This window comes from Drosophila teissieri, chromosome X (genome assembly GCF_016746235.2).
Source record: "Drosophila teissieri strain GT53w chromosome X, Prin_Dtei_1.1, whole genome shotgun sequence".
Lineage (NCBI taxonomy): Eukaryota > Metazoa > Arthropoda > Insecta > Diptera > Drosophilidae > Drosophila > Drosophila teissieri.
In genome coordinates, this window is record NC_053034.1 from 15,108,392 (window position 1) to 15,126,563 (window position 18,172).

Consider the following 18,172-nt stretch of genomic DNA (forward strand, 5'->3'; position numbering starts at 1 on the left):
TGTGCCCGCAGTCGGTAACACAACAAATGGCGCACCCAGTATGACCGCACTCGATTCCACAACAAACGCTTCGTATTGGTAAAATAAATGGAAAATTAAGGAAATGCAGCAGCAGTTGCGCTAATTGTTGATGCCCACATGCAATAGCAAGGATTGAAGGACGCGCAACAGCCATGGCAACGCCACAGCCGCACCCGCATCCGCAGCTGGAGCCGGGTTCGTGCCAGGAGACGGAAACTGAGCCGGCGGGCAGCAAGTTGGTGTCCCAGTTGGAGCCCCTGACCACAATGGACACCGTGGACGCGGAGCGCGTCTGCCGCGTTTGCCTGAAGGACGCATCGCTGGAGGGGGAGCTGCACTTCATCTTCAACGAAGCACCCGTCGAGCAAGGCGCCAATCTGGCCCGCATTCTGGACGAGTGCACCCTGCACCAGTGCGAGCGGTACGATGGGATGCCCTCACATATGTGCGGATCCTGCGTGGAGGCGGCCCGCAACGCCTACCGCTTCAAGCGGCACGCGGAGCGCTCCTACTGCTCACTGGTGGCCCTGCTGGGCCGATCGCCCCAGCTTAAGGCGCGAGGAGCCGAGGCGGCCAGTCAAACGGATCAGGTGGCGTTGCTGCCATGCGAAATGTGCCACGACCAGTTCCTCAACAGCCTGGAGCTCCGGCTGCACCGCAACCAGGTTCACAGAACGACCAAGGAGGGCACGGCGACTGGAACAGATGGCGTTCCATCCGAGGAATTTAAGTGCAAGTTTTGTCCGCAGCATTTCCCGCATCTCCGACAGTTGCGCAGCCATTTGGCGCGCAGCCACGAGCAAACCGCACGACTACAGTGCGCCCATTGCCAGCGCACTTTTAGCCGGCGGGATCATTTGCTGCGCCACATACGCAATCAGCACCGGGATGTGGAGGAGGATCTTCTGCGCACCTGGACGCCGGCGGACGAGAACACCATGAACAGTGATGGCGGGGATGAGCTGGTTTCAGCCGAGGTGCTGTTAAACGAGGAAGATGACGATGATGAAGGCGTAGCGGAAGCCTTCCAGTGCAATACGAATCCCATTTCCAGCAACGAAGAGGATGACGAAGATGCCAATGGGGCCAATCAAACGCTGTGGCTGCACATCAAGCCGGAGCCCTGCCTGGAGGCGGAGGAAGTCGACCTGGCCATGCAGCTGAAGCTCGAGAAGAAGCGTCGGCGGCGGGAAAAGGCGGAAACTCAAGCTGAAACTTCCATCGATCGGACTGTGAAGAGTAAGTGTCCTATGCTTAGATAAACAGAAAAATATTGAACCCATTTATCATTTTTCAGACGAACCCATTGCCATCGGCGACTCTCAGTTCAGCATTAAAGAAGAGAGTCACCTTGTGGGCAGCGAGGACGAGGCGCTAATGGGAGTGGAAGACTTCATGAAGCTCCATGTCAGCGGAGAGCTGCCTCTCAGCGATGAGGAGCGGTTCGATGATTTTGCAGACGATAACAGTGACCTTGATGATGATGACGACGACGACGAGGATGGTGGGGAAGATGATGACGGTGAATTCCGGTTTAAACAAGAGCCGCTGGACGGCGAGAAGCCGCTGAAGAAGTCCAAGTCAGGAAGGCGCCGGCGGCGCAACAAAGGCGAACCCAATCCCGAGAATCGCTGCGAGGTGTGCCAGCGCACCTTCTCGCGCCACTGCCACCTGCTGCGCCACAAGCTGTCGCATCTGGAGAAGAAGCCCCACAACTGCCCGCACTGCCCCAAGGCGTTTGCGCGCAGCGACCACCTGAAGGCGCATGTGCAAAGTCTGCACAGCAACAAGGAGCACAAGTGTTCGCTCTGTGAGGCAGCCTTCTCGCGTCTGGACGCCTTGGAGCGTCATAAGGTCAGCAAGCACAACGGTGAGGGCCTGGAGCCGGGCAGCGAGCTGAAGCTGCAGCTGGCGGAGCACACTTGTGAGTACTGCTCGAAGCGCTTCTCTAGTAAGACCTACCTGCGCAAGCACACCCTGCTGCACACCGACTTCCTCTACGCCTGCAAGACCTGCGAGGAGACATTCCGCGAGCGAGCACAGCTGAGGGAGCACGAAAAGACCCACACCGGACAGCGCAACTTCCTCTGCTGCATCTGCGGCGACAGCTTTGCCCGCAACGACTACCTCCGCGTGCACATGCGGCGCCACAACGGTGAGAAGCCCTACAAGTGCCGCTTCTGTGTCAAAGCCTTTCCCCGCGCCACCGATCTCAAGGTCCATGAGCGGTAAGTGTTACACCTACGGACTTCTGCTGTTTTGTTTCCTAACCGATTTCCCTCGACTTTTAGTTACCACACGGGCACCAAGCCGAATCTGTGCAATACCTGCGGCAAGAGCTTCCACCGCGCGTACAATCTAACGATCCACATGCGCACGCACACCGGCGAGCGGCCCTACAAGTGCGACCAGTGTCCCAAGAGCTTCACGCAAAGCAACGACCTAAAGGCGCACATCCGGCGACATACGGGCGAGCGGTACAAATGTCCGCACTGCGATGCCTACTTCCTGCAGCTGTACAATATGCGCAATCACTGTTTGAGCGCTCACAACAAGCACATCGAGACGAAGACGGGACGTCTGCAGCGGACGGGTCTGCTGGACGATGGCGGTCAGTCGCATCTGACCACCGTCGTTATGCCGCCGGCACGGTATCCAAATGAACTGGATCCCCAGCTAGCGGCGACTGCAGCTGCCGGGGCTGAGAGCTCATCGTCGACCACCGTCATTCACTCGCCGGGTACGTACAACGCCACATCCGCTGGGCTGTCTTCGGGAGCAGCGGCCGCAGCTCCAGCAAATACACTCGATGGAGCCAGCTTCGCACCCACGGCGGTGAATACGGCTGCACCGTTTGGCGCCTTCAACTTTCCGCCGGTCGTAATGGGTAAGTAAGGAATATACCCATCCTTGTCGTAACTAACTCCATCTCTGTCGGTTTCGCTACAGCGCATCTCATGTACAACCACGGAGGAAGCAGCCAGCACAGCCAGAGCGGAAGCGAGACGGGCAAATAGCCAGCGATGCTGAAGTGCGCGATCCTGTTCCACTTGGGCACACGGCTCCACCTCATCCCGAACATTAAACTATTCCAGTGTAGTCGTAAGCTTCCCTCTGTACATAACCGACGGAATTGGGAGGAGCTGTTGCTCCGCACCGGGATTTGGCCAACTGAAGGGTTCATCACAGGCGCAGGCACCACCCAAGCCGGCCATTTTAATGTGTTAATATGTATTTAATAGTCGAATAAGAACTGCTCTACATCTTAATGCGCAGTGTAGGCGGTTGGAAACTTTTTATAAACCTTACATCAGTGCGCATGTATATTAAAGTAAAAACTCCCATCCCCCTAATAAGTAACAAATTTAGTTGATGATCAAATAAAAATCGTGAAAGCATAGTTAAACATCGAAATCTACATCGATTTCTTCTTCACAATGTTCATAACATACTTGGTGGACAACTGTTAAATGAGAATAGCAAACGTAATTAACAAATTTACAACCTGTAGTCCTGAATTTAGACCACAATTGTTTGTCCCTTACAAAAGTGAAATACACTCGAAACCGAAACTTGTGGTCAAGCGAAAAACACACACATAATTTTTATTATGAAAACGTAAAACAGAAAATAAAAAATGAAATACATCAAGAAACGCCAACTGTTATGAAATAGTATAGTAGGTACGTGTTAAGCTAGTTAATCTCCACTGTAACTAGAACTGTCTGCGCGGTTGCACGATCATCAGGCTTTCCGTGGCACCGGCAGATTGGCACGACGAGCTCGGGGCAGGGCCAATTGGTGTCGCTGGCGCGGCAGCATCGAGGAGCGACTAGACGGCTGGAATTCGTCATAGCTGACTCCCTGCTCGCCATTGTCGTCCGTTGTGTAGTCGCTGTCTGGTGGGGCGTTCTGGTCGGTGGACTTGGTGCGCGCCTTTTTGCTCGAGCGCGTTCCAATGCTGCGCCTGCCCAATCCGCCGCTGCGTCGCATTGTGTTTTCCAGAACGCGCACCCGCTTCAGCGGCGACTTGCTGGCCTTCAGCTGGTTTTGCTGCTGGCTGGCGGCTAGCAGGTGCTTGGCTGGCGACGCCTTCATCGAGTTGAGGGTGTTCATCAAGCTGCGCTTGGCGTTGGGTGTCTTGGGGCCCGTCTGCAGGCCGGATGGATTCAGGCGCTTGTGCAGATTGCCCGTGCTCTTGGTGATGTTCAGGGGACGGAGTTGCTGCTGCGAGGGTGTCATACGCAGCGACATGGTGGAGCTGGAGAAGGTCGACATGTTGCGCAGTGTGCGCGGCGTGCGAAGAGCCGTCGATCCCGCTGCTGGTGGTGGCATTATCTTGCTGGCCGACGCCGGTGCCTTCTTGCGCGCCGAGCTCTGTTGCTTGGCCTGGCGATGACGCTCCCAGTCGGCGGCCATCAGATCCAGGATTTTCTCGCCGTGCACCAGGAAGGGTGTGTTCTCCAGCGCCTCGTATGCCTGCACCAGCTCCGTGATCTGCTGCTCAATTTTGGGCAGCTTGGAGGTGATTGCCTTGCGCTCCTTCTCCTCCTTAAGCAACTGGCCGCCGCGATTGTTGAAACGATTTGGCTCGCTCGCCTTGGCCTCCAGTGCCTCCATGCGCGACCAGAGTTCGGCTCGGCTTTCGTACAGATCGAAGATCTCCTTGTTCTTGTTGTAGAAGGTCTTTAGGTCGTCCAGCTCCAGTTCGTGCAGCTCCAGCAGATCTTCGTTGTACCAGTCGTTGTAGTAGTTCGAGAAGCGCTTGCGCTCCTGCTGGCTCTTAAGTGTGAGATCCCACATCTCCTTGATCTCGATCCGCAGCTGCTCGATGAAGGTCTTCAGATTCTGACGTCGCAGTGCCTGGCAGCGCTGCAGTTCCTCTCGCAGGACGTCGTAGGTGCGTTGTGTGTATGACGTGGACTCGCGCACGCGACGCATGGCATACTCGTCCGTCTCCTGCAGTCTGTCCCACAGAACATGGATCTTTTCGCGCATATCATCGATGCGCTCCCTCAGCTCCTTCACCTGGTCGGCGAAGTTCTTTTGCATGTGGCGCAGGCGCTCGAAGGTCTCCGGCGTTAGGCAGTGATCCACTTGGTTCAGCAGACGCTCCTCTGTGTCCGTTTGGGGCAGGCACTCCAGCAGCTTCATGTCGTGCTTGATGCTCTGGCGCAGCTGGTCCATCTCCTTGAGGCGCAGCACCCGCTGATCGCGTAGCTGGGCTAGGCGATCCCGGAACGCGTCCATCTCCTCGGGCAGCGGCAGTGGATCGGCCAACAGTGGCTTAGGCAGTTCGCCCAGTTCCTCACACAGTTGCTCCTGCTGGAGCAAAAGCTCACAGATCTCCGCTCGCCGTCTGGCCAGTTCCTCGCGCAGATGCTCGATGCTCTTGTCCAGCTTTAGCTCCCAGACGACCAGCGGCATGTCGTCCGGCCGCTCGCCCATGTCCACCGGCTCGTGGAGCAGACGCGTCAGGTCTGTGGCCTCCGTCCGCAAGGCGGCTATATCATTGAGGATCGCCTGCTGCTTTTCCCGCGACTCGTTGAGCAGATCCGTGAAGAAGCTGTGCACATGGTCCTTCAGCCGGAGGAGGAACTCGCCGCAGGTCTTGGCCTCGAACAAGTGCGACCACATCGTGTGCAGCTGGTCCACGTGCTCGCCCGTCATCTCCAGGATCCGGGCCTTCACCGCGATGGCACTCGGATTGTTCATGTTCTCCGTTTTCGTTGTGCAATTGATTGTTTGTTCTATTTTTTTTTTCCTTTGTGAAAATGCTCACTTGTTTGCTTTCGTTGTGTTCACTTGGGGAAAATAACAAGGACTACTTAATCGGTCTGAGTTAACTTGAATGTTGTGCTGCAGATGCCCGCCGCTGGACGGGGTATGGCTCGGGAATGTTACGGATTGTGGTTTATTTAGAGTGCATCGTTGCACGAAATTTTGCAACTGAATGAATCGATGACGCTAGACTGAAATTTCGGTAAATTCAAATGAAATGGCGGCCAAAAATGTTGCCACCGCGTTGCAGAACAGCGTTGCCACGTGACGATGACTTCTGGCAAATCCAGGGCTGGAGCATACGAACTTTTTTGAATATCTACAATTCGTTATTTATTTTATTAAGAAACTAAAAAGTATACTTACTGTCTTGTCCGCTTATACTCAACATTTGTTCTCTTATATGCATAGTAAACATAGCACAGATCGTATACAACCTTCTGCACAGAAATTAATTGGTAAAATTGTAATACCCATATGTACAAAACAATTTGAATAAAGCCTGGATAATGTAAAATTTTTTTTTATTTGACTATAATTTAAAAGTTGACAATTGCTCATTTACTCAGTTGCAGTCACAGCTAAAGCAAGTCGTTTGATACGCGTTAAAAGTTGTAAATTTAGATAGTCTTTTTGTTAGTAAAAGCCTAAAACTATATACATATATGTTAATCCGATGTGTCTGCAACTGTGAGCGAAATACTTCAGTTCAGGTAGATATAGAACACAGATTAGTTGCCGATGCGATTGCAAATCGATTTGATTAGAGTGTTGCTCTACTTAGTAGACAGCGAGCGACTCCAAGTCGCCGCTCTCCTCGTCGGGGCTTTCGTTCTCCTCGCCCGACGGCGGACGCACATTGATTTGGGGGATGGGGCGATTCCGCTGGGGATTCCTGCTCCCTGTGCTCGGCCTGCCGGATGCCTTGCCGCGGCGCACCGAGTATTCCAGCACGCGCACCTTCTTCTGCGGCGACTTGAGCGGCTTCTGCTCATTGTTTACACCTAGCATGGGACCTGAATTGTTGCACTCCAGCGATGTGATTAGATTTCGCTTGGCCGCAGCTGCCGGCTGTGGACTATTCCTGCCGTGGTTGGGATGCCGTCTCTTCTGCAGATTCCCTGTGCTCTTGGCCGTGGTGCTCGCATTCGACTTGGACGGCGTCTTCTTCAACGAGGATGAGGATCCATGGATGCCCCGGTTGCCCTTTATCGTATTTGGCGTAAGAGGCGCCATTGGCGGCTTCATTTTCCCGATCGTATTATTGTTATCTTTCTTCTGGGCGGAGGGCTGCTTTTTGGACTGGTGATGGCGCTCCCAGTCCGCCGACATGCTGTTCAGTATGTCCTCGCCGTGCACCAGGAACGGTGTGTTCGCCTGACTCATGTACACTTTCACCAGCTCCGTGATTTGCTGATCGATCTTGGGCAGACGGGTCATCATTGTCTTGCGCTCCTTCTCCTCTTTGAGCAGCTGTCCACCGCGATTGTTGAACCGATTGGGATCGTTGGCCTTGGCCTCCAGTGCCTCCATGCGCGACCACAGCTCGCCGCGACTCGAGTATAGCTCAAAGATCCTCCTATTGCTGTTGTAGAACTCCTTAAGGTGGTCCAGCTCCCTTTCGAACAGCTCTAGCACATCCTCGCTCTGGGTATCACAGTAGTAGCTGGTGAAGCGCCTGCGCTCTTTGGTGCTTTTCAGTGTGAGATCCCACCACTCGTTGATCTCGATGCGCAGCTGATCGATGAAGGTCTTTAGATTCTGCTGTCGCATGGCCTGGCAGCGCTCCAGCTCCTCGCGCAGTATGTCGAAGGTGCGCTGGTTATAGGACGTGGATTCGCGCACACGGCGCATGGCATATTCGTCGGTTAGCCTGAGCCGCTGCCAGAGTAGATCAATCTTGTCGCGCATCTCGTCGATGCGCTCGCGTAGCTCCTGCACCTGGTCGGCGTACTCCTTGTGCATTGTTTGCAGCCGCTCGTAAGATTCGGGAGTAGGCCTATGAGTATCCGAATTGAGCAGCTGCTTTTCCGAGTCCGTTTGCGAATGAAGTTCGAGTAGTTTCATGTTGTGTCTGATGCTGTGGCGCAGCTGGTCCATCTCCTCGAGGCGCTGCACTCGCTGATCCCGCAGCTGGGCGAGGTGATCCCGAAAGGAGTCCATCTCCTCGGGCAGCGGCAGGGGATCAGCTAGAAGGGGATGTGGCAGTTCGCCCAGCTCATCGCAGAGCTGTTGCTGCTGCTGGAGAAGCTCGCTGATCTCTGCCCGTCGGCTGGCCAGCTCTTCGCGCAGATGTTCGATGCTCGTGTCCAGCTTCATGTACCAGATGACCAGCGGCACATCGTCCGGCCGCTGGCCAATGTCTACCGTTTTGTGGAGCAGCCGGCTAAGGTCGGTGGCCTCGGTGCGTAGACCGGCTATGTCACTGATGATGGTCTGCTCCTTATCGCGCGACTCCTTGATAATATCTGTGTAGAAGGATTGTGCGTGAGCCTCCAGACGAACGATGCAATCCTCGCAGGTTTGCGGCTCGAACATCCGTGTCCACATTGCCTGCAGCTCGTCCACATGATTGGCCGTCAGTGCCAGGATCCTTGCTTTGTGTTCGCTGAATTTCATTGTTTACGTATTGTTCGTTTTCATGTGGTGTTCTCGTATCAGTGGAGTAATGTGAATATGAAATTCGATTCGAATCAGAACAAATGGACGCCAAGTTGCTTTGTTACAACCGGTTAATTTCAAACTGTACATCCAGGCCGACCTGTTCAACACTGGCCGGTGGGTGCAGTGGAACTCCAGTGCTGCCACATCGCTCAGTATTGTAATTCAAATATAAGGGGTATTCCTGCTACCCTTTCTTTTATTCATCATACATTGTTAGGCGACTTCAATGGTTTTCATATGTCTATTATCATATAAAAAGATATTTTATCGATAGTTTGACCATCTGGCAGCACTGATAGCAGCGCACACAGTGCACACCTATCGCAATACTTGCCACCACTAATACCGATTGCATCCCTCAAAAAAAAAATACTGCGTGTGAAAAAGACCCGAACTTTTCGCATACCTTTCGGGTGCCTATTTATCAAGTGGAAAAGCGCGCGCTACTGATCAGATCGATTCGATCGCAAGGCGACTGATCAAAATGTTATAAAGCACCGCGCCGCGTCCGTAGACAATCGCTGTTCTACTTCTCTAAATAACACACACACACACGCGCGCGCCGCCGAGTGTCAACAGCTGCCCTGGCGAAAAAATGTCGGACATTAAGTAAGTGGTGGGTGCGAAAAAGTGGGTGGACAAACGTTGGACGATGGCCTCCAAGGATTGGGCAACGATCCCGGCCAGCGATCAGTTTGTGGGACGGAGAAAATCGCATGCAAAAACCATTGTTGATGGCGGGGGCGGGGGGTTTGGCAATGCATGTGTATAACATTTTCGAGCTGCGTAGGTGTATGAGTGCGAGTGTGTGTGTGAATGCCCCCCGGCTGTGTGTTTGTGTATGTGTGTGTGCGTGTGATTTTTTTTCAATGGAACCTCGAAGGAGAAAAAAGTCTTACCTTGGATTTCTCCTTTTCCCATTTACGATTTCTCAACTCGCATTACCCCATCTCACCCGCAGCGATGACCTGCTCAACTATGAGCTGGGCGACGACATCGATGACCAGACTCTGCTCGGCGCCGACGAGGATGAGTTGCTACTCTCGGACGAAGGTGAGTGCTAGACATGCGATAATTGAATCGAACTTCGATTGATACCCTTGTACCCCTGTTCCTTGCGCAGAGCTCGAAAAGGATGTCACCAGCGAGGTGAAGCAGCAGATGCGCGCCGAGGCCGAGGAGTGGGCCCAGGAGCAGATTAGACAGCACGAGCGCAAGCACAAGGAGCAATTGCAGGCAGGTGCGACTGCAGCGGCTGTTACAGTTCCAGCCACGGCCACGACAGAGGTGGCACATTCAAAGGCGCACCCAGAGCACGCACCAACTCCTGTGCCGGATCCTGTTCCAGCAAACCCTCCAGTCGCCCAAACGGAGAAACATATTGAACACCACGCGGCTGTGGCAGCTGAGCCAGCGAATGAACTGCTATCAACCAGTCGCTCGGATCCGCCAGTACAGCAAGCTAAGGAGGATGCGCCTCGAGCTGATGGAACCGAAAAGGAAGCGACTCAGAACAATGGCAACAGCGAGGAGCCCGCTGAGAATGCTGGCAGGCAGAGTGAAGGTGAACGAGGACTGGGCTTGTGCTCGCTATTGGCCTCATCCCAGGAGAGCCTGCCCAGCGCCAGCTCTGCCTCTGTGATTTCAGAGCTGCCCGATCCGCGCGAGGACGACGAAGAGCGCGAGGAGCGCACCAACTACAAGACGGCCAGCGAACGATCCGACAACAATCTGCGCCAGCAACAGGAACACGCACACATGTCGCCCTACCAGCACCAGCAGCGCCGACACCACGGCCATGGAGGTAGGTTCAGCAGAAGGGAAATCCATCGTAATCCGTAGCTAATGAATGTATTACTTATTAATTGCAGACAAACCCCGCGTTGGCGGAGGTGGACGTTATATGCATGGCCAGCAGCAGCAACAGAGCCAGATGGGCAAGCCGCCGCGTGGAATCGGAACTCGCCACCATCTGCTACGCAACCCCTCGCCAATGTTTGGCATTCAGCAGCAGCGCATGGGCATGGCCGGAATGCAGCCGCCGCCGCAGCGATACGGCATGCCGGGTAATGCTCCACCACCGCAGCACCTGGCTCTGATGAGCACGCCAGTGGGTGCTGCTACCACCGCCGCCTGTCTTCTCCCACTAACCGTTCCCGTAACCCCGCTCACCCTGTCCATACCGCCAGCCCATCCCAGCCATCAAGTTCATCAACAACAACAGCAAACACTGAGCAATCCAACATTCATTCCAATTCCAGGCCAGTACCCGACAACTCAGCCACCCAACCAGTCACCACAACAAGCACCGACCAACACACAACAGCCACACAGCGCTCCCGCCTCTCCCCTCCACACTCCCACGCATTCGCACATGATGCACCACAGTCACAATCCGAACGGAGGCGTGCCGCCCCATCTGCTGCCGCATCCGCACGAGCAGGTGCGTGTGGGTCTGCTGCAGCCACCGCCGCTGGCGTACGCCCCCAATCCGGGTGGCTATCGGAATGGAGCACTTCTGGGTCCGGGACCTGGACCTGGGCCGCACCAGCAACACCAGTCGCCGCACCAGCAGCAGTCGGGCATGCGTCCGCCGCTGTACCGAAACGCCCCGCCATCGTACGGCTACGACCAGGGTCATCCACCCCAGCATCCGCCGCAGTTTATGCGGCCGCACAACGGCTGGCGACCGCAGGGCGACAACACGCGCATGCAGCGACCCCCACTGCAGACGCTGCCACCGCACATGATGCCCGGCGCACCGCCGAACTATGCCAATGGCATGGGCATGCGAGGTCCGCCGCCCCAGCAACAACAGTCACAGCAGCCGCAGCAGCAGCAGCAGCCAGCACCGCAGCAAGCGGGCAATCCTTTACAGCAGGCCGTCAATCCTGGCCAGCCGCCGCAACAGCCGAATGGACCGCCGCAGCAGCAGCAGGGCTCTTCATCGGTGCCGCGGGTCAGCAAGGTGCTCATCAATCCGAATTTCAAGGGCGGAGTCGAAGCGGCTACCAACAAGTTCATTAAGGAGACCCATTTTATGCCCGCCATCAATAGCGAGGCCGAGTTGCTGCGCCAGCAGGAGGAGTTCATCAACAAGAATCGCCAGTACTTTGAGAAGAGACGCATGGAACGCTCGCCCCCGTCGTCGGGCTCCGCCACCGGAGCCGCGTCCTCCGGACAGGCAGGCGAACGGAGGCGGACACGTAGCCGCAGTCGCTCCCGTGGCCGCAGTTACTCGCCCGTCAAGCGCATGGAGAGGGAACGCGAGCGGGAGCGGGAGCGGGAGCGCGAGAGGGATCGTGAAAGGGAGCGGGATCGGGAGCGAGACCGTGAGCGATATGGCGGCGCCAATCGGGCGGCAGGAAACCGAGGATTCCGCAGGGCATCCAGTCGGGATCGAGACGAGAATCGTGGTGCAGCTAGCACCGCCAGTGCCCAAGGAGCGGGCGGAGCAGCATCCAGCGGCGCTGCGCCGCCCAAGCGACGGAGGAGTGGCTCAGCTGGTGGAGGCACTGCCCGCAATCCATTCTCTGGCGAGCCGCGCGGCCGACCATCGGAAACAGGCAGCCGCAGTATGGTAAGTGAAATCAGTGAAGGTCTTTCTCCGCTGGCACGGATTAATTTCCCATTTTGAATGCAGCCCAGCGACGAGGACGAGGAGACCCGCAACTATCGCCTGGAGATCGAGAAGCAGAAGCAACTGCGCGAGAAAATCATGCGAGACAAGGAGCTGAAGCGTCGGCGCGCAGCCGAGGAGAAACTACACGAGGTAAGTCCTGTTCTTCCATTTCTATTGTTGGGTTGCAGATGTAAGCGTTTTCTCAATAGTTTGATGCCCTTGCAGGATAAAAATTAAAGTTTCCATTAAAGTTTGATTGCAGATTGATAGGGAATTTACGAGATATAACCATCCACTTTTGAATAATTATTTTAATTGTTGCAGAAATATTATTGATTTTTTGTATTTAAAACCTTTTAAAGCGTTTTCGAGCAATTTTCAACCATATTTTGACCAAACAAGGGCGCACAGCTAGAAAACAGAATTTTTAATCAGATTTTAAATGAGTTGTAGAAAGCATGTGTTGCCTGTGATGGCAGTGATTTCTGATAGATATCTTTGATATCATGAATGTATGAATAAGGAGTATAAGTGCAAGGGCATTTGATCCTTCGGCCACCGAAGCTAGCCTTTCAATAATGTAGCTTACTGTAGCGATCCGAAACCAAGAGAAATCCACAAACGAACTAAACTTTCTAGGAGAAGCGCGCCGAGCAGCACAATTCGCCAGCCCGCGACGACCAGGAGTTGGCCGCCGGACAAGGATCTGCAGTGTCGACAGCGGCAGCGTCAAAGCACCGACCTGCCGCCCAGGCAGTCGGCGAGCGCAAGGTGATCTCGCTGAAGCGTCGCGACGACCAGGATGCGGGCAACGTTCGCAGCAGGCAGACACAGGGATCGCAGTCCCAGCCGCAGTCCAATGCTCAGGCAACCCAAGGCCAGCAGCAGCAGCCGGCGCGCAAGCAACTGACGGCGGCAAAGATAGCGCCAGAGGCAAAGCGCAGCATAACCGATCACCTGGCGCCGTCCTCCAAGCAGCAGCCGCATCACAATCAGCAGCAGCAACAGCAGATGACTGCAGTGGCGTCGGCGAGAACGGTGGGTGCGGGATCGGGATCGGGAGCTGTGGCCGGCGGCACACCGCCAAAGCCGCGTGATATGCTGCGCCTGGGCACGCCCAGCGACGATGAAGTGGAGCTGGACTACGATGACGATGACCTGCTGCTGGACGAGGAGGATCGTTTGTTGGCCACGCCATCGCCGCCGCCGCAAAAGGCGAGCAGCAAGAGATCGGCCACGCCGGAGCTGTTGGTGGTCAAGCGCAACCACAAGGCAATGCGCGGCGGCAGCTCGACGTCAGCCCAGTCCAGCTTTAGCTCCAGCCAGCGGCGGGTGGTGCTGAAACCGAACAGCAATGGCAGCAGCGGCAGCGGTGGAGATCAGCAGCAGTCGTCGCATGGCAGCAGGCAGCGGGATCGGAGGCGAGGTGGAGAGGATAGCGCACTGCAGCGGAAGGGCGGAGCAGGAGGAGGTGGCGGAGGCGGAGGAGGAGGCAGCAGCTCGGGATCTGGCGGAGGGATCTTCGATCGGCTGGAGAAGCGTCAGTCCGTCGCGGGAGGAGGGAGCAGCGGTGGAGGCGGCGGGAGCAGCCACAAGCAGCGCTCCAAGGCGCCCGCCCGCATCGTACTCAAGCACGATTGATAAGAATATTTAATTTAAGCGTAACCTTTTCTATATCGATTATCTCTGTAGTGGATAGGAGATGTACGACGATGGGGAGGAGTAGTGCAGTAAGCGGAACATTAGCTTTAAGAGTTATAAAGTTGCAAGTTGTTGAGCTGTAGACTTGTATGCCCAATGTCTATATAAATAGCGGATTATACATATATGTAGATGTCATGTATTTGGTGAGTATGCGTGTGGGTGTCTACCCCGTACTCCATACGGTATGCATTATATTTATATATATATATATGTGTATATATAAATATTTATATTTATATATATATGTATAAATAGAAATTCATTTAGCTTTAAGTGTACAAATCTTATCAATGACTAAAACGTGCTTCGTTTTCTTAATCGCAATTTGTATTTAAACGTAGAATTAAGTGGGATGCTTAAAGCTTGACCTGGACAACAAAACAATTACCATAACTTACTATAGCAACACAAACTAGAACCCAAATGTGCATACTATGTGCATGCCTATAGCCTATGTAATCAATTGAAAATATTTACACCTCTATCTATATATTTATGAATACTTCAATTTAGTTTTAAGCGCAAAAGCTGAGCGTCTACCTTTTTTATGATGACGATTCTACAAGATTTTATTGAAAGAAAGAAAATTTAAGAAGTGCAAATGCTTCTAAGGAATTTACCATTAGTTAAAAATTAGTTATTTGAATTATTTTTTACATTGTGCCCCGTTGATTGTAAATGAAATTTATTGTCTGTCCTATTGTGTTCTTTGTAACTACTATAAACCCACATACAAAACTATGTTTGCTTGTGAACTAGTTTAACTAATAAACCTGAAATATTGTAGCATATTACGTGAATACGTAAATGTACACAGAAAGCAATACCATAATGGCCTGGAAAAACGCAGACACATAGAATGGTACCGATCACTGGTAATGCAGAGAAATCAAACCATACAATAGCATAGCACATAGAATACCACATACCACACACTTAACAAACTGGCCAGTTAAAGAGTAATCAGCGGAATAAAATCTTCGTTGGTCAATCGCAGAATCGATGGATTGATGGATACCCTAGCCACTAAGTAATTGTACATACTACAATCGCACTATTCGTCTAGCCACATTTATGTAAACATACCACACCTCCTTCGACAGCTGAGAAAAATATTGTCCGATCTAGAACAACAGCCATAACTTCATTTAGATTATTTGCGTCTAAGATAATGCGAAATGCCTAGGCTAAAGAGATTGTTAAATTATTGCCACTCCCGCTCCCCAAAAATAAAAACATATACTTAAATCCTTGAAAGATCTGCAAGAACCATTGTCATGGGACAGCAAGCGTTGTGCTTTGCAACTATTCTCAGAGCAGGATAATATATCTAGAAACCCTAATTGTATCGATAAGCTCATGATTATGTTAATATGAGTCATTTTTATTGTAAGTTAGCTAACTAGATAAAGAAAGGGCCAAGACCAAGGCCTGGTAGAGGGATATCGCAAACCTAAATGACATGAAATGTACTAAAGCCGCTCTATTGAAATCGCATCGAATCCCAATTCGGTACAAGCTTGACTTTGCGTTAATGTAATTGGCACACATTTATTCATGTGACAACACAAAGAGATACAAATGTAACTAGCTATCTATGTATTTGGCAAAGGTCAAGGTAATGCGTGAAATGCGTTTAATTGTTGAGGGTCGCTAGAAACACTAGAAAATGATAAGATTTAAATGGAAGCGCATAAAGAAGTCGTATATGCCTAGGTATACGTATAACTCTAGTAATCGTAATGCTACACAATATGATATAATATATGGACTAATAAAAACCAATTATACCACGTGCACACATTAAACGCGTGCGGCAGCATAACTGTATAAACATCTAAAATTATTCCAAGTGATTTTAGCTTTTTAAGAACCAAGTCGTGAACAAACTGAACACTCGTAGTGGAATACACAAAATAGCGAAAACAAATGACAAATGACAAAAGAAAAATTGAAATGATTCCAATCTGCAAATCCGAGTCTGTGATTATTTTTATATTATTCCTATTATTATGCATATATACTATATTACGATATAACAACTATCCATTACGGCCCCACATCCCCAACATAATAATTTGTTTACCCCACCCACCCCACCGTTTTTCCTAATTTCTTATTTTGTACACCCCCCAAAAGAAAACCTCAACTAAAATCAAATACTAGAGATAAGTGCTAGATAAATCGGTTGGCGACCAGGCTCCAACACTCCGTTCGCAGTAAGCTTACTAGGGATTCGTCATTTATGTGTGATATACTATATGTAGTACTGTAACGTTTTTGCGGGACGGGGCGGAGGGGAGTGTTTGGAGCGTTGTGATCCACGCCTATTTAGTGTATAAGCGCATAGCATTTTCGGCACTAGTTTCAATACTGGGCCCACACACACACACACACACACACAAACTTAATATTCCTCGCATTTTCCCAGCTTTATTTTCAGTTCGAATCGCCAATACATTTTACCTATGTGTATAGTTAAGAACGACACTATTCGATGTTAGTTATGTATACCTAGAAAGTTACTCTCTATGTGTGCACGAACCTATCCGTAAATATTTATTATAATTTTAAGCATTTTGAACGAAATCTCTGTTCCTACACTTATACACACGCCTCAAGTTTTTTGATCTGTTATTCCTAGACAAATAGTTTGATTTTGTTATAGTTTGTAACTTTTATTTTCCCCTCCCCTCCCATCCGCTCCCCTCATATTTATTTATGCCCCACGTTACCCAGCCAAACTGTTCCTAACCGAATCCCATACTATACCAACTCTATTCCCCATTAATCCATAATATCCACCCATTTAAAACTAACCTAAAAATGTCAATGGAACTTTTTTCGATGGCAACGCAACTGTACCCCCAATGCTCCTCACTTCCTTACATCCTCACATTCCCACTCTCTCTCGCTCGCTGTCAACTATCTCCTATCTCTTTCACTGACACCTATATCTATCTCTTACCATCGCAATAGCTGTGTCTCTGTCTCGCGTATGCGTATGCACATGCATTAGAGCAGTGCAGAGCAGAGATTCCCAGATATTAACCTAATTGTAATCATATATAAAACCTATGCCTAATTTTCTTTCAGCACTATTCTTTGTACAAATCGAAAGAAAAAATTGACAAAAAAGAACGTACAAAAAAATCAAATCAAATCAAATCAAATCAAATGAAACGAAAAGAATGACAACCAAAAAAAAGAGAATAAATTACAGAAAGTAGTTAGATTGGGCGAGGTGCCATTTGACGAGGGAAGCTCCGCGGGCAGCTCGCCAAAGAACTTTTGAAGAAGACTAAATAAACTGATATATACATGAGAATACATGATATATATAGAGACCCAGTCCTGTATATATTTGTATATGTATATTTTTTACAGCATTCAAACCGAAAGTGCCTTTTCAATGGGTTCAATGCGGGGGGGACTTTGTTTGATATTTGTTTTGCCCATGGCATTGTCTCTCTAGCAGCGATTTATGTGTGCTTCGTCTGGAGATTTATGGATATGTCAGGCAACTTCGAACTATTCATTGTTGTTTCGCATTCAATCGAAGTGAATGAGAACTGGAACTCATCGCTGGCGACATCGAATCTAGTTATTCACAATTCAGATGATTCATTTCGAGAGAGTCCTCAACCTTGATATTACATATCTAGTGCTATTCATACCGACTGCCCTGTGGAGTAGGCAATAGTAATTGCACACTGATATTTCGAATCATATGAAAGTTCCTTACGCTTCTATGGACATTGGTACCCATCACAGGCTCATAGATGGTTATAGCCACTCCCAAGTTCCTTGTGGGCCAGTACTAATGCCAAGGTGCGACCCATGAGGGTGGTGGTCACCGGTTTTGGCGAGGGATTTGGCTTTGGCTTTGCCGTTGGCCACTCGCACAATGCACATGGATAATCGTGTGAAGTATTCTTGGTCTTGGCTGATGGTAATATGCAATTATGCAAAGTGCAAGTTCAGCGGAAAAGGCCATGGTTTCGTTTCGTTTCGTTTTGTTTTGCCTTGTTGGGTGCTTGTTGTCGCCACCATTGTCTCCAGGTCTGAGATTAGCGTCTCTGCCGCGGAGTAGCCACCCACCTCCAGCCCACTTCGACCCACTGCCACCCCAGAGTTCCCATCGCCATCACCATCATCATTATCATCATCATCATAATTTCAGCTTCATTTGCTCGGTGTACCTTGCTTGCGGTTTGCGTTGCATTTGGATCGCTTTAGTTTTCAGTGTTTTAGTATTTGAGATTTTCTGCTTTCAGCTCCCAGCTAACCGACCCGCTGTTCAATTATAATTAAATCTGTTTGTAAATATAATTGGTGGGCGTGCGACTGGCATGAATGATGCAAGATTGCGGCCGCCGT

At 51.2% G+C, this 18,172-nt stretch overlaps 4 protein-coding genes across 5 annotated transcripts; 2 read left to right on the forward strand and 2 right to left on the reverse strand.

Annotated features, from left to right (window-relative positions):
• Positions 1 to 50: 50 nt before the first annotated feature.
• Positions 51 to 3,435, forward strand: LOC122623987 (zinc finger protein 420). Its single transcript, XM_043803400.1, has 4 exons — positions 51 to 1,260; positions 1,319 to 2,249; positions 2,313 to 2,908; positions 2,971 to 3,435. Exons 1-4 carry the CDS (start codon positions 174 to 176, stop codon positions 3,036 to 3,038), a joined length of 2,682 nt encoding a protein of 893 aa, XP_043659335.1. The 5' UTR covers positions 51 to 173; the 3' UTR covers positions 3,039 to 3,435.
• Positions 3,436 to 3,594: 159 nt separating this feature from the next.
• On the reverse strand, positions 3,595 to 6,014 carry LOC122623988 (protein regulator of cytokinesis 1). The gene has a single exon (XM_043803401.1). It carries the CDS (start codon positions 5,734 to 5,736, stop codon positions 3,766 to 3,768), a length of 1,971 nt encoding a protein of 656 aa, XP_043659336.1. The 5' UTR covers positions 5,737 to 6,014; the 3' UTR covers positions 3,595 to 3,765.
• Positions 6,015 to 6,309: 295 nt separating this feature from the next.
• Positions 6,310 to 8,550, reverse strand: LOC122623091 (protein regulator of cytokinesis 1). Its single transcript, XM_043802022.1, has one exon. The coding sequence runs from the start codon at positions 8,419 to 8,421 to the stop codon at positions 6,583 to 6,585; it is 1,839 nt and encodes a 612-aa protein (XP_043657957.1). The 5' UTR covers positions 8,422 to 8,550; the 3' UTR covers positions 6,310 to 6,582.
• Positions 8,551 to 8,811: 261 nt separating this feature from the next.
• Positions 8,812 to 14,583, forward strand: LOC122623090 (RNA-binding protein 33). 2 transcript variants are annotated; one of them, XM_043802021.1, is made up of 7 exons: positions 8,812 to 9,075; positions 9,428 to 9,519; positions 9,590 to 10,270; positions 10,338 to 10,532; positions 10,728 to 12,046; positions 12,110 to 12,238; positions 12,728 to 14,583. In XM_043802021.1, the coding sequence occupies exons 1-7, from the start codon at positions 9,062 to 9,064 to the stop codon at positions 13,727 to 13,729; spliced, it is 3,432 nt and encodes a 1,143-aa protein (XP_043657956.1). In that variant the 5' UTR covers positions 8,812 to 9,061; the 3' UTR covers positions 13,730 to 14,583. The 2 variants fall into 2 exon arrangements, with proteins under 2 accessions (XP_043657956.1, XP_043657955.1); XM_043802020.1 differs by having other exon boundaries at positions 10,338 to 12,046.
• The last annotated feature ends 3,589 nt before the right edge of the window (positions 14,584 to 18,172 follow it).

Bases quoted from the DNA above. Each gene is read 5' to 3' on its own strand.
- LOC122623988 (XM_043803401.1), bottom strand. From the start codon at position 5,736: ATGAACAATCCGAGTGCCATCGCGGTGAAGGCCCGGATCCTGGAGATG.
- LOC122623091 (XM_043802022.1), bottom strand. From the start codon at position 8,421: ATGAAATTCAGCGAACACAAAGCAAGGATCCTGGCACTGACGGCCAAT.
- LOC122623090 (XM_043802020.1), top strand. The intron at 10,271-10,337 runs GTAGGTTCAGCA...TATTAATTGCAG, and splicing joins CCGACACCACGGCCATGGAG to ACAAACCCCGCGTTGGCGGA. The intron at 12,239-12,727 runs GTAAGTCCTGTT...TAAACTTTCTAG, and splicing joins CCGAGGAGAAACTACACGAG to GAGAAGCGCGCCGAGCAGCA.
- LOC122623987 (XM_043803400.1), top strand. From the start codon at position 174: ATGGCAACGCCACAGCCGCACCCGCATCCGCAGCTGGAGCCGGGTTCG. The intron at 1,261-1,318 runs GTAAGTGTCCTA...ATCATTTTTCAG, and splicing joins CATCGATCGGACTGTGAAGA to ACGAACCCATTGCCATCGGC. The intron at 2,909-2,970 runs GTAAGTAAGGAA...GTTTCGCTACAG, and splicing joins CTTTCCGCCGGTCGTAATGG to CGCATCTCATGTACAACCAC.